This window comes from Protopterus annectens, chromosome 5.part1, assembly GCF_019279795.1.
Source record: "Protopterus annectens isolate FY-2018-M chromosome 5.part1, PAN1.0, whole genome shotgun sequence".
NCBI lineage: Eukaryota > Metazoa > Chordata > Ceratodontiformes > Protopteridae > Protopterus > Protopterus annectens.
This window is the reverse complement of record NC_056736.1, coordinates 527,647,249-527,665,583: the sequence shown is the minus strand read 5'-3', so window position 1 is coordinate 527,665,583 and position 18,335 is coordinate 527,647,249. Positions and strand designations below refer to the sequence as shown.

The 18,335-nt window shown below is 41.0% G+C and overlaps 1 protein-coding gene across 1 annotated transcript in view; it reads right to left on the bottom strand.

Moving 5' to 3' along the window:
• BOC (BOC cell adhesion associated, oncogene regulated) overlaps positions 1–18,335 on the bottom strand; it is a 321,403-nt gene that overhangs the window by 95,709 nt on the left and 207,359 nt on the right. Inside the window, exons 4-6 of the mRNA XM_044073144.1 lie at positions 17,054–17,200; positions 12,073–12,216; positions 8,693–8,986 (exon numbers count right to left, since the gene is read on the bottom strand). Coding sequence (XP_043929079.1) covers positions 8,693–8,986; positions 12,073–12,216; positions 17,054–17,200 — 585 coding nt within the window. The remainder of the gene's footprint in view (positions 1–8,692; positions 8,987–12,072; positions 12,217–17,053; positions 17,201–18,335) is intronic.

The window sequence follows — 18,335 nt, the reverse complement described above, 5'->3', positions numbered from 1 at the left end:
GTAATTGCTTACCCTATCTCCATATTAATAAACAGAACCATCACAGAAGGTTCTATCCCATCTCTCTGGAAAGTCTCATATGTTATCCCATTACATAAGGGAGGCAACTCAAATGAACTCTCTAATTTTCAATTCCATAGCTCTACTGTCTCCATTAGCAAAAATCATGGAAAGATGCATTCATCGGCAACTACTTGATCATCTCCTTTAAAATAATCTATGAGCAGACTGCTAGCACAGGTTCATGCCATTTCATAGCACCACAACCGCACTTCTATACTTTTCAGACTGTATTAATAAAAATTGTAATAACAACTTACTCTCCTCGGCTCTCTTTTTAGACCTCTCCAAAGCCTTTGACATGGTGAATCATCACCTAATGTTAGACACACTTACAACACTTTCAATAGACACTCAGACAATCAAATGGTTTAAGTCCTACCTAGAAAACAGACAACAAGCAGTCCTCTGGGAAAATAACCTATCGACCCAGCTCCCTATCTCCATAGGAGTCCCACAAGGCTCCATTCTGGGACCCCTCCTTTTTTCCATTTTCATCAATGATCTGAAAACATCCCTTCCTCAAACCACCTGCATACAATATGCCAATGACTCTACCTTAATCTGTGCTGCAGCATCTCAAGCTGAACTGCAGTCTAGCACCCAAAAAGCATTTACCATAGTGGAAAACTGGTTCTTCAAACGCTGTCTCCTACGAAACCCTAAAAAAACAAAATTCCTATTATTTACCCCCACCCTAAAGTCTCCCCCCATCAATTTCTCAGTAGTATCAAATAATGGCACTGAAATAGTACCTGAAACAACAACTAAACTTTTAGGCGTAACAATCTTAGTTTTGACACACATATAAACTTAACCATTAAATCAGTCAATAGGAAACTTGGTTTCCTTTATAGACTTAAAACCTTCCTTACACCTTCTGCCAGGATTACTATTGCCCAAACACACCTAATTTCAACCCTTCTCTATGCATCACCAATTTACACTAACCTATCCAAAAATAATCTAAATAAGCTGGCCACCGCTTATAATAACATTAGTTTAGTGATTTGGCACTGGTTCCCCATTCCGGACCCACCATTGCCAAAACCTGAAAAAGTTAGGATGGTTGGAACTGCAAAATCAACTTCTTCAACAACTAACTAGAACTCAGAAGATCCTGTATCATCCTACAAATACTCCCATGCTCTGTAGCCTCATTAACCCATACAAAAATCTGACAACCCTACGCTCAGCTAATAAGGTACTACAGTAGCCACCCTTAAACCTAATAACAAATCTGGAGACTGTCAGATTTGCTAATACCATTAGAAACTCTTGGAACAAGCTTCCTATTAAGCTAACATCCCTAACATCCACACCTCTATTTAAGAAGCAACTTAGAACCTTTCCTACTTCACAATGGCTGTGCCCACGTATTGATCCCGACTGATATTTCCCTCTCTTACTCACCACCTCCACATGACCTTAACATTCATTTTCTGATAAAAAAAAAAAAAAGAAAACATTTTTATATTCTTAAAATTTTGTTTTTCTAATATAATCAATTTTTACATGTATAAATGTTTCCTTCTTTCTATTGTTGTATAAGTTTCTCATACGCAACCTATATGTACTTAGCATTTTCAAATCACTCTGTTTCCTCTTGGTTAACTACTTAAAAGTGGTATCTATGATGTACTAGTTTTTAAATATTACTATTTCATGTCACTTACTTTTGCTGGATCTATATATGTGTATAATTGCTGTAGTGGAGCTTTTCTCCCTGGGCCTCTACTGAAAATGGACATATATCCAGTTAGACTTCAGGCCTGGTCAACAAATGTAAAATAAAATAAAATAAATAAATATTATAAACCTGAACTGGGTGGGGTCCAGAGTTTGGAGATTACCAATGTCTTTGTGAACAAGATCCAGGATATGTTCCATGGCCTTGCAGACCAGGCTCAAGTAGGGCTAATGGGGGCGTGTAGTTACTGGGGTCCGGTGGGTGGCTCCCCTTTGTGGAGTGGGATAACTGTCTCTGTGCTCCATTCAGTGGGCACAAAGTCCAAGGTGAGGCTATGGACTGAACATGGTGCTTTAGGTGGGATGCCAGTTCATTCTGCAGTTTGTAGAACGTAGCCTGGGATGTTGTCCGGTCCCACGGGATGCTGTGTTCTTGGCTTTGGAGAGTGTGGTTTTTACCTGTGTAGCTGTGATTATACAGGAACTTTGCATTTTTCTGGTATATAGAAATGGGCCGCTTAAGAGGGGGGGGTGTTAAGCACTGAACCTTATCTGCCAGGATGTTGCTAGCAATATCAGTTGGTTCTTGCATAGGTGCCATTGTGCTGTAAACTCACAGCAGATCTAAGTGTTGCCATTGAAATTTTGACATAGCTATAGAATGCTTTGTGGCTGCTCCTAGGTCCGGAATCAGTGGCTTATTTTGTTTTCGTGAATTCAGCTTTGGAGGACCCTCTCTAATGAGGGATCTCATCTTCTTACTGAGGCTGACCAGGGAGTTCCAATCATGGGATTTTTAGCCTTTTGCAACAGTTTTCTTCTGTTGTAGAGTTTGTTTATGGCAAGGGACCACCAGATTGACTTCCTTTTGGCATCCATACCCTACTTCATAAACTAAAACCATGTTCACATTCAGCTGACTTCCTTCCAGCTGAATTTCTGCAAATTGCAGCTGATGTAATTGCTTACCCTATCTCCATATTAATAAACAGAACCATCACAGAAGGTTCTATCCCATCTCTCTGGAAAGTCTCACGTATTATCCCATTACATAAGGGAGGCAACTCAAATGAAATCTCTAATTTTCGTCCCATAGCTCTACTGTCTCCATTAGCAAAAATCATGGAAAGATGCATTCATCGGCAACTACTTGATCATCTCCTTCAAAATAATCTATTAGCAGACTGCCAGCACGGTTTCAGGCCATTTCATAGCACCACAACCGCACTCCTATCCTTTTCAGACTGTATTAATAAAAATCGTAATAACAACTTACTCTCCTCAGCTCTCTTTTTAGACCTCTCCAAAGCCTTTGACATGGTGAATCATCACCTAATGTTAGAGACACTTACAACACTTTCAACAGACACTCAGACAATCAAATGGTTTAAGTCCTACCTAGAAAACAGACAACAAGCAGTCCTCTGGGACAATAACCTATCGACCCAGCTCCCTATCTCCCTAGGAGTCCCACAAGGCTCCATTCTGGGACCCCTCCTTTTTTTCCATTTTCATCAATGATCTGAAAACATCCCTTCCTCAAACCACCTGCATACAATATGCCGATGACTACCTTAATCTGTGCTACAGCATCTCAAGCTGAACTGCAGTCTAGCACCCAAAAAGCATTTACCATAGTGGAAAACTGGTTCTTCAAATGCTGTCTCCTACGAAACCCTAAAAAAACAAAATTCCTATTTACCCCCACCCTAAAGTCTCCCCCCATCAGTTTCTCAGTAGTATCAAATAATGGCACTGAAATAGTACCTGAAACAACAACTAAACTTTTAGGCGTAACAATCAATAACAATCTTAGTTTTGACACTCATATAAACTTAACCATTAAATCAGTCAATAGGAAACTTGGTTTCCTTTATAGACTTAAAACCTTCCTTACACCTTCTGCCAGGATTACTATTGCCCAAACACACCTAATTTCAACCCTTCTCTATGCATCACCAATTTACACTGACCTATACAAAAATAATCTAAATAAGCTGGCCACCGCTTATAATAACATTGCCAGATTTGGCACTGGTTCCCCATTCCGGACCCACCATTGCCAAAACCTGAAAAAGTTAGGATGGTTGGAACTGCAAAATCAACTTCTTCAACAACTAACTAGAACTCAGAAGATCCTGTATCATTCTACAAATACTCCCATCCTCTGTAGCCTCATTAACCCATACAAAAATCTGACAACCCTACGCTCAGCTAATAAGGTACTAGTAGCCACCCTTAAACCTAATAACAAATCTGGAGACTGTATTTGCTAATACAATTGGAAACTCTTGGAACAAGCTTCCTATTAAGCTAACATCCCTAACATCCACACCTCTATTTAAGAACTTTCCTACTTCACAGTGGCTATGCCCATGTATTAATCCCGACTGATATTTCCCTCACTTACCACCTCCACATGACCTTAACATTCATTTTCTGATATAAAAAAAAAAAGAAAACATTTTTATATTCTTAAAATTTTGTTTTTCTAATATAATCAATTTTTACATGTATAAATGTTTCCTTCTTTCTATTGTTGTCTAAGTTTCTCATACGCAACCTATATGTACTTACCATTTTCAAATCACTCTGTTTCCTCTTGGTTAACTACTTAAAGTGGTATCTATGATGTACTAGTTTTTAAATATTACTATTTCATGTCACTTACTTTCGGATCTATATATGTGTATAATTGCTGTAGTGGAGCTTTTCTCCCTGGGCCTCTACTGAAAATGGACATATATCCAGTTAGAATAGCCTGGTCAACAAATGTAAAATAAAATAAAATAAATAAATATTATAAACCTGAACTGGGTGGGGTCCAGAGTTTGGAGATTACCAATGTCTTTGTGAACAAGATCCAGGATATGTTCCATGGCCTTGCAGACCAGGCTCGTTAGGCTAATGGGGCGGTAGTTACTGGGGTCCGTGGTGGCTCCCCCTTTGTGGAGTGGGATAACTGTCTCTGTGCTCCATTCAGTGGGCACAAAGTCCAAGGTGAGGCTATTACTGAACATGGTGCTTAGGTGGGATGCCAGTTCATTCTGCAGTTTGTGTAGAACGTAGCCTGGGATGTTGTCCGGTCCCATGGATGCTGTGTTCTTGGCTTTGGAGAGTGTGGTTTTTACCTGTGTAGCTGTGATTACAGGAACTTTGCATTTTTCTGGTATAGAAATGGGCCGTTTAGGGGGTGAGAGGGGGGTAAAGTTAGCACTGAACCTATCTGCCAGGATGTTAGCAATATCAGTTGGTTCTGTATATTTAGTGCCATTGTGCTGTAACTCACAGCAGATCTAAGTGTTGCCATTGAAATTCTTGACATAGCTATAGAATGCTTTGTGGCTGTCTTTAGAATCAGTGGCGATTTTGTTTTCGTAACTAGCTTTGGAGGACTTAATGAGGGATCTCATCTTCTTACTGAGGCTGACCAGGGAGTTCCTCCAATCATGGGATTTTAGCCTTTTTTGCAACAGTTTCTTTCTTCTGTTGTAGAGTTTGTTTATGGCAAGGGACCACCAGATTGACTTCCTTTTTTCGGAGGATAGCATCTTGGTTCTGTTAGGGCTAGCATGATCCATGCACTTGTGTAAGTGCTTATAAATTGCATTTGTGTAGGATTCAGCAGTCGTACCTCTATTGTCCGTCTCCCTGGATGTCGTGAAGTTTGTCACTTCTGTCTTAAGAAGTGTGAAGTTGGCTTTGGAGACATTTTTTACAGTGGTTTCCCTAATGGGGGGTTGGGGCAGGATTTGGATGTCTAGAGTGATTAGCTTGTGGTTGGATCTGATCAAGAAAGATTTGACCTCTGGTATGGAACACTGGTCGCCCATGTTGGTAATGACCAGGTCTAGGACATTGCTGCCCCTGGTGGGGGTATGGATAAGTTGATCCAAGGCATTGGAATTTATGAATTCCAGAAAACGTTGAGCAAAAGTGTTGGTACATGAGTAGTTTTTCTAGTTAATAGTGGGGTAATTGAAATCGCCCATTATTAGGTTGTTCGGTTGTACCCTAATATTTTCTAGTGTATCAAGAAATGAGGAGTAGGAATCCTGGGTCCTGGTGGGGGATCTGTAACAAGTTACAATTTGGATTGCGGTCTTGCCCAGAGTTAGTTGCACTTGGATAATCTCGGATGCATTATGCTGAGCAACTAGCCTGGAGGAGTGGATATCCTTAATGAATATGGACACGCCCCCACCTTTAGTGTTTCGGTCCAGGTTAGGTGGCAGAAAGGTATGGTATGAATTACAGCCCGGTAATGCAGGGGTGCTCTCCGGAGCCTTGAACCGGGTCTCTGTCACTGCACAGATGTCGATGTTCTCCATTTTAAGGAGTGCCTTGAGTGAAAGCATTTTGAGGTTTAGACTTCTAGCACTGAGTAGCATTACCCTCAGATTTGGCTTGCTTGTAAGCGTTAAGGTGGTGAATTTGTCATTTGAACCTTGCCTAAAAAAGGCACTATAGGGTTAGCAAGAGCCTTAGCCAGTATCTGGAATCCCAAAGGCGACAGGTGCAGGCCATCTCTGGCAAAGCATCGTGGTCTGTCGATCATGTCATCCCAGGCAGACAGATACTGGATCCCCCTAAGAATGACACCAGAAGCTTAGCCAATTGTTGAAGTCAATCATTTTGTCCTTGTACTGTGGTAATATTCTGGGTAATGGCATGATGCTACTCAGGGCTAGGGTCATACCTGCCTGGGCTACGAGATTGGAGAGCTCCTCCATGTCTCTTTTCATGTGGTCCAGGGAGGTACGTCTCAGGTCATTCACACCAACATGGACAATGACAGAGCCATATTTTTACTTGTTGTAGAGTGACCTGAGTGCATGCATTATGTGGTGGATCCTGGCACCCGACAGGCAGCTGACAGTAACTTTCTCCTTGTTTAGCCTGGTGAGTGGAACATCAGTGTGCCTGACTATAGAGTCACCTATGACTAGAGTGTTGGGTACGTTGTTATGCCTTATGGGCTGTGGTTGAGTGGCACACTGAGTTTGTGGGCTATGTGTCATTTGGGTTGTGTTGGGGAGTGGAGGTTGTTTGCATTTCTGCTTTGGTGATCTCTGTTGCTTGAGCAGATTTTTATTGAGAGCCTCCAGAAATGTAGGTGTGTGTTTCGTGTTTCTGTGTGTGTGTGTGTGTGTGTTTTGGTGGTGTAGGTTTTGAGGGACTATGTGATGAGTGTGGTGTGGTGCAAGTGTTTACCTTCTCCTCTTGACTGTCTAGTCCAGTCTTGGGTGAAGAGAGCTTTGCTTCCAGTTTGGCTATATAAGTGCATCTCTCACAGGTTGTAGTGTTGAGTGGTAGGAGGAGAGTGTTGTGTGTGTACATGAGGCAATTGCTGCATTGCCCCAAGATGCCCAGATTCATCAGGTAGACAGGAGAAAATACCGGGAGCTGACCCCTAGACATGTCTGGATAGGTGCTTATTTATTAAGTACTAAAAACTATTTTCCTCTAGACAAGTGAGGAAAGTTGAGTGCTGTAGTAATTTGTAGCTTATTTAGTGCTTCAAACGAGTTCTGAACAAGTGCTAAGCTCAAAGAAACAGAGTTTAGTGCTAAAACTAAAAAAAAATTACTAGTTCTAAGGGAAAATTTGAAGAGCAGACTTTATGGCGCCAGGAATACTTTAACCCTAGCTAAGCAGCAATGCATAAAGTGTGTGTGTGTGTGTGTGTGTATGTATATATATATATATATATATATATATATGTATATATATATATATATATATATATATATATATATATATATATATATATATATTTTTTTTTTTTAATAAAGCAGTAGCAAATGAGCAAACTGATTTAAACCAATTAACCAATAAAAAGCTAAAAATTGAGCCCCATTCCAGCTGTTTTCGATCAGACAAGCTCTAACTGCACACTCCTACAATAAGGGCCCGATGACGAATAGTTTGGGGCGTTGAACAATGCACAAAACCGACAGCAAGGTACGTCATGGTCTGTGCCTAAACAGGTGATGCAGTAAGAATGGAAATCTTGGTGTGGTATTTGCTTTCCACAGGCGAGACAATTGTTAACTTTTTCTGACGTCGGTTAGAGCAAGAAAAAAGGATCCCCAATGGGGTACTTAGCTTTAGAAGACTTCAAGATGATTACATTTCGGAAACGAAAACTCTGGTAGCGGCCGACCGGCACTCATGCGAACTGCTTCTGCTTCGGGCTCCCCTGCAAGAAAGAATGATGTAATGGTGTCGACTGCCTGTTTTTATACCTCTGACGACCTGACGTCAGTACTAAAGCGACAGCAACCGACGCAGAAATAATAAGCCTCTGGTATTCGGGCTGACTGAGGGCTACCCCTGGCAGGATAACCCAAGTGTGATGACTGCAACAGTAAAACCTGCCAAACTATAAAGTAAACAAAGCTGTTTACATCAGTATATACTGGGGTCACGTTTATTGCCTTTTGATCCCATTTACACTGACTAACTTGACACACAGTTTTGAATCTTTCATTGTATGGGACGATCCACAATTCTGGGGCCATCCTATGGAGGAGGTTATTGAAAACAGGCAACTGTCACAAGTAAAGTGTGTGCAGAAATAGCATTTTGTTTCCATATCAGTTCTTTTATTTCCATATCAGTTATTTTAATAACAGAGAAAAAGTGGAACAGCTACTCTTGATTCAAGAAATACAAAAACAATACAATATCTACATTTTGCATTTTAACAATCCGAAGGTTTCTGAAAAATGTAAAACTTATTATAAAAATACTAAATTTAGCATAAGGATAAGAACTACATCAAACAACTGCTTCTTAGCCACCTATGTATGAACATTTGGTAGTGTGCTCACAGAAAATATGGTGTGTATTCACATTTTGCAAAAGAAGAAACTGCACAAGGTTATTCTGGACAGTGGGAAGAAAACACAGAAACCTGCTTCTGCTTGTCTGTACTCACCAAAGACTTGAACACTGTAGTACGTGAACACTGCACCCATCTCTCCGATGCCGTTGTCCGCCATGCAGCTGTATGTGCCAGAGTCGCTTTCACTAGTACCATTAATCAGCAGGTTACTGAGCAAGAACTGTGTGTTGTTGTGGGGTTGAACTGCTATTCCATCCTTGGCCCAGGTGACTTGTGGTGGTGGAATCCCACTGGCCACACACTCCAGAATCAGGTTCTGACCTTTGGTGACAATGATGGTCTGTGGTTTGGGAGGGTAGATGATTCGAGCTGCTTCTGCTGTGGAGCCTACAATATAACACAAACACTTTTACAACGGATCAACAATCTGTAGGCAAAAGACTTTTAAACTTCTCTCAGTCAAAGCAGCAAGCAGTTCCAAACCTACACACTACCCATGACTTGTATCAAGACATCCACAAGACCTTATATAAGACAGAAAGGCATGGTCCACTGCTTTTATATGCCCATCAAATAAACACCTAACAAAACATAATATTCTGCCATACACAGATTTTTTAACATAGACCAAAGTATCTATACCACTGCCTAAAATTTCAGGCAATACCATCACATTCAATGCAACTATGAACACCCAAAATGCTGGGGATTTTTGCTTTCATAAAAAATGACTCAAAATGCCTACACAATAGCCTCTCACTACAACAGTGTGCGCATTTGAAATGGGTGTCACAGTCACACACTTACTTTATACCAAACTTATTTCTCCTCCAGCGTAGGCAGTACATCCAGGTACTGTAAATCTCTCTCTCTGTACCTGTGCATGACAATCCAGGCCACTGAAAAGGGAATGCCTCAAAATCTCAAGCTCCTAATCATTAAATCTGAATTTTAATAAATTTTAACTAGCGAAGACAGTTGCACATAGTAGACTCTTGTTCACCGGGTACCATAACTAAAAATAAGGTGTTGCCCCAGAGACTACTTTAAAATCCCCCACACCTGGCCAAAGATGTGCAGGTGGAGAAGAATTACACTGTGACATAAGCAAACATAACTGAGGAAAAAAATTCCACTTTTCAGAGAAATGTGACTTACAAAATCTGTTTCACCACAGCATTTCTATAGGAAACCCCTAAATGACTCTCAATCCAAAGAAATGCAACCTACACAAAAGGTAACCGAACCTTGGGGAAGCTTCTAACTTCCATGGGGGGTGGGATAGGATACCAAATGATTCACTAAAACAGATCCGGTGAATCACATTTTGCTCAGCTACTCCTTGAGTATTTATAGTGCTCGTGAGAAATGACCAGCTTTCAATAAAAGTTCCATAGTTAAAGAAAAAAAAAAAGTAACCTGGAATTCAGATGTGGCCATGGCAGTGGGGATGGTTTAATCAATTTCTGCAGATGCATACTGGGAAATTTTGCACTGGAAATAAAGACATGTTCATCGGTTCATAAAACACCTTCCTGTCACAGGATACAGCTGTTTTAAACATCGTTTCATACAGTCCTTCTTGGCACTAACAAAACACACTTCAATTTTCCTTCTCTGTAGGATCAAAATTCACAAGTTTCTTTTCCAAATTTCATACACACTACTTGTATCCACAGTGAAAAATATGTATACGTACATAACAGAGTTTCTTGTTGGAAGATATTGATATATGTTTAGGTTGTACTTTCCACAACAACAAAAACAAACATTGGAAAAAAACAGCAAGTCACGGTCACTTTTGTAGACATAAACCAGAATTACATGACATATAGAAAACACTCTAGTGGCCCAGAAATTAGTATGTGTGTGTTTGTGTATATATACACACACAGACACACGTATGTCTATTTATCTTAAGGCTGAAAAGGAGGTCTATCAAAACTGTTCTGTTATCCATTGTTTCCTAAGAAGCAAAGGGCAAGAAAGTACGCTGTCTACATCTGAACTACATTTTGAACTGTTCAGGCTTTTGTGGCACATTAGTATATCAGAAATGGCAGGTAATCAGTAATGCATATTCTACATTTCTATCAAAAAATGAAGTAAAATGCATCATTTTACAACAGCTCTGTGTGGCCACGTGTTCCCTTTCGTGTATGTACACAATCATTTTTTTTTATTATTCTGAAGGAAGTTTTGTGTGTTTTTTTAATGATCACAGCCTTGTATGTTTTACTGTATATGCCTGCTTATATGTACCACACAGTCAGTTGCATCACAGTGTTAATACCTTCAGGGATAGTTCTGCCTCCGGACATTATACCGGAATACAACAATCCACAAATTCTAGTTTCATTCTATAATCACTTCACTCATAAGTCTGTACTCATTAGTAATAATGGTACATACATGATGTTTTAACACTGGGCAAGGAAATACAATTGTCAATAGGCAAGGACTGCGTGATTCACCTGGTCTGACATGTGCTTTTAATGTCGGGCACCATTTCACTTTGCTGCGTCAGCCTCCTTGATCTCTCACACACACACACACACACACACACACACACACACACACACACACACACACACACACACACACACATACATTCAGCCAAACACACAGTACTCGGACAGCTGAATAATGGACTGAAAAAAAAAAAAAGGAATGTAAGAATAAATCAACACGGTTATTTGCATTCCTGCAAAAGATACTGATAGCTTAAGTAACGCAAAAACTTTTGACCCAAGAGAAAATGCACATTTTTCAAATATTTCATTTTTTATTGCTATAGACATCTGCGGAGCATGCACCCTCACACACACACACACACACACACACACACACACACACACACACACACACACACACACACACACACACACACACACACACCTATCCAACTTTCCTTCTGAGGCAATACCTTTGTTCTTCTTCCTCACCCTGAAATTACAGTATCTGCTTACAATATTGTTGAAATGTCTGTGGTAAAAAGCTATGCGGTAAGTGCGGGAAAAAATCATTATAAATGGCTGATATCTTCGTTGAAAATATATTTCCTTGCTTTGAATGTAAATCCCTCTATGTGCTACATACATAAAACAGTTTATATGGAACCTGTTCCTATCCCAACTACAGTTAGACATAATAAAACATACCAGCTTGGAATTATTACATCTGCATATACGCTATCTCTCTAGAGAAGGGAAAGGAGGGAAAAAAAATCTAACTTCAAAGAATCCCACACAAAAAATACATTTTTTTCTTGCTTTAAGGAGATGAGTTTGGTGGACCTGACTTTAAAGCATACAATATAACATAAGACCATTTTATTTTTTAACACCTTTTCTATTTTATAAATACTGCATTACTTACTGCCATTTATTTAATTCAATTACGATAATCCCACAAACACAGTATGTAAAGCCCTAAGTCGAAGCTTCATAGTTTACAGTTTGTTTACAACTCACGTCTCACACGTAGTCTGTCAATGGAAGAAGACGTTTTCACTTCCTGGGTCACAGGGTTATAGGCTGCACACTTGTACGTGCCCTCATCCTCCTGAGTGGCATTGACAATCTGCAGGTTCCCAGAAGGCATGATCAGGTAGTTTCCTGTAACACAGAGCAGCATGTCTACTAAGGGCTCACATGATTGGGCTTATCCCTCAGATACCACTGAAAACTGGAATCAGAGGCAACAGAAAAAACACTTCTACCATTATCAGCTTGAGGGGGAGGGGTTGCAAATCCAGTTTCCCTTCAAACTTACAGAAAAGATTTATACTGGCTTAAGCTTGCCAGTACAGAAATGTTCTGCCAAATAAGAATTAAGTTAAACATGCAAAAACACATTAAATTCACAACCTAGACAAACATTAAAGCTTCAGCTACGAAACCTCTTGAAGTTCATATCTGATGCACAAAGATGGTATTTATGCAGCAAAGCCATCAAGCACTGGCTCATTGTCATTTAGCATAGAGAGTTAAGTCCTGACATCTAACACAAAAAAATGGTGTCCCTCACCCCAAATCTCAGAGTGCTCTGATGGAGAGGTACTGGGTGATGGACAGAAGAAACCCACTAAAACTGCAGATAAAATCACATTACATTAGAGAAAGTAACAAGCCCCCCGCCCTCCCAAACCAAGAAAAATATCTAATAGGTGGCAGACATGGATGGTCACATAAAGGAAAGCAAAAGCAAACCATCCATCTCATTTTATTCACAGCTCTTACTATGACATGCACTTCCTTATAAATTTTTTTTTTTCATTATTGTGTCAGTTAATGTGTACAACAAACAGAAGTCACAAGCAGGTACAAGACAGCACCTGGGACCACCAGAACATTACAGTTTGACAGAACACCTAAAAAGGAGTATGGATGGTTATGGTTGGCATATTTCTCACCCCCCAAAAAAAAGGTGATGAGTGACAGAAACTCACAAAGTCCTGTGACACACCTTTAAACACAGCATACAAAAAGAACATAGGATAGAAAGCTCAAGAAAGACACATGCAAAAAAACTTGTTCCTGCTCTGATGGCTGTAACAGAGTACGAACTCCAGTCCAGCAAAAGTAACCCATGCAAAGAGTTCTTTAAAGTACAAGTAAGTGTGCAGCTCCCCCCACCAAAGAAGCCTTCTTCCTCTTTCAGTGAAGCTCCTTTTCTGCCTCAATGGCTCAGTGTGCAAAGCAATGAAACTGGCCAATTATAAAGATGGGCTGCTTGATTAGATATTCATTTTTTAACCAAATTAAGACTTCTAGATAAAGGTACCCTGCAGCATTGGTCTGGTTAAGTCTTCCCTTACAAATGTGACCAAAAAAAAACTGTTTTCCTGCAGCATTCCTGGCAACAAAATATGCTAAAGCGCTGTTACCAACCAGAAACAAACAGCACTGGGCAAAAATCTGACACTGTCTCACAAAACATTAGAACAATAACAAACGATCATGCAGCCTGAATTCACATTCTATTTGCTTAAGTAACAGCAATCAAAAGCAACTTTATTGCAAGATAAAGGCAGTACAGAGCTTACAGCCATTTTAAAAGCAGAGTTAAATACTGCAAAATAATACTCTGGTCTGAGAATAGGACTTTGAAAGGGAAGGGCTTCTGATTCATATGTAGATGACATGCGGCTGCCTTACAGACATCGACTCCGTTGATGTCCTCATACTAGCTGCCAAAAAGTCCTGTCCGTGGGCAGGAATGACAGATGCAGCAGTGTGTCCAACTCTGCCCTAATGAAAGAAATTCTCTGTGGTGGGATGTGTGTTGATTTCTTCTAGTTTATGGTTACCCCCATGGCCTACAGACACAAAGTCCCAAGCATGTGCTACCGCAAGGAACCACTCTTCCAGGTATGGAAATGCCAGAAGGAGTTTCTCCTGCAAAGACTCTACCATCATGGCCAGAATCTTGGTAAACATGCAGTTTTGCCCTTTTACAGTGAACTAAAGGAACCTTTTCTGAAGATCTCAAGTGCCAGTATGCATACATCATGTAACACCACCCTGTATGAGAATCCCTAGAGAAATGCCATTCAGAAAGTTTGTGTTAAGAACTTCCCCTTCTCAAGAGAGAAAAAAATGTCTCCTTAATGACAGCCAACATGTTGTCAGAGAACTGGTGTCTAAAGGACAAAACAGCCAAACCATCCAGGCAATGAAATGCCCAGTCTTCAAGCAGAATAGCATTAGAGTCCCCTTCTTCTGTATAAGGAGGCCAAACTGCAAAAGCAGCATGTAGCTTCAGCCCGGACTTCTGAACAAGTGCTACCTGGGTCATTGGTCATTCGATGTCCTTAACTGGTGTCGTACAAGACATAGCGCCCAGAGGGCTTGTATCCCTCTGCACACTATGTCTACTTGCAAGTCAGTTTATTGTGTTCTGATGACAAATCTATTTTCTTGAAAGCTCTTGCTGAGGCAATCTCCTCTCCTTTTTGAAATTATTTTATAGAAATTTATTTACAGAGCTTTTAATACTCTTTACAGGGTATGCAAAAATGTTTAATAAGAGCAACTCTAACTGCTGTAGATAAAAATAAAAGCACACTGTCAACAGAATTTTAAGAATGTGAATTTCTTGAGAAATTATGGTGTAACACACAGGACAGAATTCAGAGACAGCTCTAACACAGTCCTCAAGCATGAAGGCATGCAGCGCCTCATTGGGCTGTATCCAAGGCTGTGCTCCAGCACAAAGACATGGAGCACCTCATTGGGCTGTATCTCAGGCAGTTCTCCAGCATGAAAACATGGAGCACCTCGTTGGGCTGTATTCACAGGCGGTGCTCCAGCATGAAGACATGGAGCCCCTCATTAGGCTGTATCCAAGGCTGTACTTCAGCACACAGATGCGGAGCACCTCGGGCTGTACCCAAGGCTGTGTTCCAGCATGGAGACATGGAGCATCTTGATGGGCTATATCCAAGGCTGTGCACCAATGCAAAAACATGAAGCAACTTGCTGGGCTGTATTCCAGCTCGAAGACATGAAGCAACTTGCTGGCTGTATCTAAAGCTGTTCTCCAGCGCACAACAAGCAGCACCTCTCTGTGTGGTTTCCAAGGCTGTGCTACAATGCGAAGACATGGCGCACCTCATTGGGCTGTATCCAAGGCTGTGCTCCAGCACTAAGATGTGGAGCACCTCAATGGGCTGGATCCAAGGCTGTGTTCCAGCACTAAGATGTGGAGCACCTCAATGGACTGTATCCAAGGCTGTACTCCAGCACTAAGATGTGGAGCACTTCAATGGGCTGTATCCACGGCTGTGCTCCATGGCGAAGATGTGGAGCACTTCATTGGGCTGTATCCAAGGCTGTGCTCCAGCATGAACATGTGGAGCACTTCATTGGGCTGTATCCAATGCTGCACACTAGTACAGAGAAGTGCTGCACTTCACTGGGCTGTATCTAAGGCTGTGCTACATGCAAATGAAGCAGTCTGGGGGACAGACATATGACACTTAGTCATATGCTCTTCCCCAGAACTGCCTCTAGGAAGGCATCTACGCACCAAGAGATTTGGGAAACCACTTGGGACATTGGGATCAGTAAAGCCACCCTTACCATGTCGCAGTACATGTTCAGCCATCACAGAACAGGACGTTCTGGGGATTTTTGCACTAAGGTACAGTCAGAAGGTGTGTGCAGGAGTGTATACGAGGGGCTGCACATGTGAGTGTGCTTGCCTGGGAGATGGCATAAGGAGATGAGGGGTGAGGTAGGTTTATGTATATGAATGTGACAGGGTTGGGAGGGCTGTGTGTGTGTGTGTGTGTGTGTGTGTGTGTGTGTGTGTGTGTGTGTGTGTGTGTGTGTGTGTGTGTGTGTGTGTGTGTGTTTGTCTGTGTGTGTTAGGACAGCTGCCAAACCTCCACACACCCTTAGGCTAATGAGTGTACTAAGCACTGGGTGGGGAGAAGCAATAGCCACTAGGGAATACTACTTCAGTGCCATAATGGCACTCAAAGTATGGGGATAGGGGGTGGACTACATAAGGCAGCCATGGTAGTTAACTCCTGCAATGTTCAGATCATCACTAATCTGAGCATTGTAGTAGTAAATGTTACTCAGAGACATTTAAATTAGTCAGTAATGAGGGCTTTCTAATTGTGGTCAACGTCTTCGAATTGCAAACTAGCCCACTGTGGGAACACAGCCTTTGTAGTGTGAGCCATACAGTTAGTGCAAATCCCTTTCATAAATCTCCAAGGTTTATCTGTCCAAAGTGATTGTTCAAATGATTAAGTACAGTTGTGTAGGAATTTTGTCATAAATGCACATTTGAGTAGCTTTGCTTTTGCAGTACTTACCCTTGGGATCCCTGCAGAAGCCAGATGGCTGGCCTGAATATCTGCAGTTCCTGCAGCTGTAGATACTCTTGTTCTACTGACTAACTGCTTCAGTCAAACTGTTACTCGATATAACAAACGCTGAGATATACACCGAAATGAAACAAGGTGACTTCAGGCTTCATACAGAGAGACCAGCATCAAAAAGGAAAGGAGAAATATTAAGTCATGCCTTTTTTTTTTTTTTTTTAAACACTTGGCACTTGAGGTACATTTAAAAGAACAGCAACATTGTGATGAGAAAGACAGTATCTGATTGGTGCCATGCTCCCCCTTAATTTTAGTAACACCAAAACAGTTAATGCAGAGTATTAGACAAAAGGAATAGCTGCAAATACAGCAAGTTTCAAAGGAACAAAATGGAGAATGGAGAAATAGCAACACTTTACCAAGATGTCATACTTAGGAAGTGGTGATACAAAACTCACAAGGGTTACTAGCCACTGACCAAAATCTGAGTGTAGTTCTGATTACCAAGGGGGCAGAATTAGGCACTGCACAAACAAAATGTTGGAATTAATAAAAATGTGGGGAAGTCTGTAAAGGTGCACTTGCTACTATTGTTAAGTTCCTTTCTTCATTACCTTTGGAAACTTCTAGCCATTCTTGCTTGACATTATAGCGGACTTGCGCCTTGGGTTGGCTCTCAGGGAGGTTGCATGCTATCACTGCAGTGTTTCCTTCATCTACTTCAATCACTTGCTGGGAGTCTGTTTTAAAGTCCTGTAGCTCTGAAAAAATGGAAGGAAAACAGTGTCATCATGGAACTTTCTTTCTATACAATTTAATTAAATCCACACACCTGCACATATCTGTCACATGACACACTGCTGAGAATGTAGCATTGCAAGGCAGAACAGAGACATATTCAATTTACCAGAATTACGAACCGAGAAAATACTGTGCATCTATAAAGCAATATCATTGCAGTTTTAAGTTAATTCAGAAAGGCCGGTACAACCAAAATATTGCTACTGTACCTTTTGTCTTAATACTTGAACAAATCTTTGTGTGTGTGTCTTTCGGCTTTTCCCGGTTAGGGGTCGCCACAGCGGAACTCCGGTCCGCTAATGATTGGCAGTAGAGTTTTATGTGCTGGCTTGCCGGGCCTAACGCACAACCTTCAACGAAGATCGCCCATTCACGCATGTCGCCACACAGAAGATGCTGTAACTGAGAATCGAACGGGCAACGTCTAACTGTAATAAGTTTATTAAGTATTCCTGTACCACACTGATTCTCAGTAAGGGCTCATGATGTGCCAGACAGTGTAAACCAGTTGTATTGTCATGATTACGGTGTCCCTATTGCCCAATTCCCAGCATTCTCATCCCTAGTAAGGAACAAGAGAACTTCTACCAATAGCTACCAAGTTGCGAACTGGAGGCAGAAGGTATGTTATTCAACTTTAAACCTTCCTCATTCACCCTGTACTGTTAATGCATTCGGCACAGAGAACATCTGTTTCTTGGTGGCAATATCTGCACAGGAGGCATACCAATCCAGATTTCAAGGAAAATCAATCCTGAATATATAGACGTCTTAATATACAGCCCCCGAAATGTAGCCTGCTGGCAGCGCACAAGCAAAGCCAACAACTCACTCAGATAAAGGACAGAAACACTTCTGAATCAGCTTAATTCTCCTGATTACGAATAGTCTCTTCTCCAATGCAAACCTACTCTGACACTCAACTTACAATAAAGTTATTCCACTGCCAACAGCCTGATAATCTGTATTTAACAGAAGCTTCACAGACATTAATTATAGCACCGATTCTCCATTAGGCCTTCAGGTTAAAGACCTGACAGTTGTTTTTAATGCTATGTTTATAGACCAAGTAGTACAACTACTCCCCAACTTCAC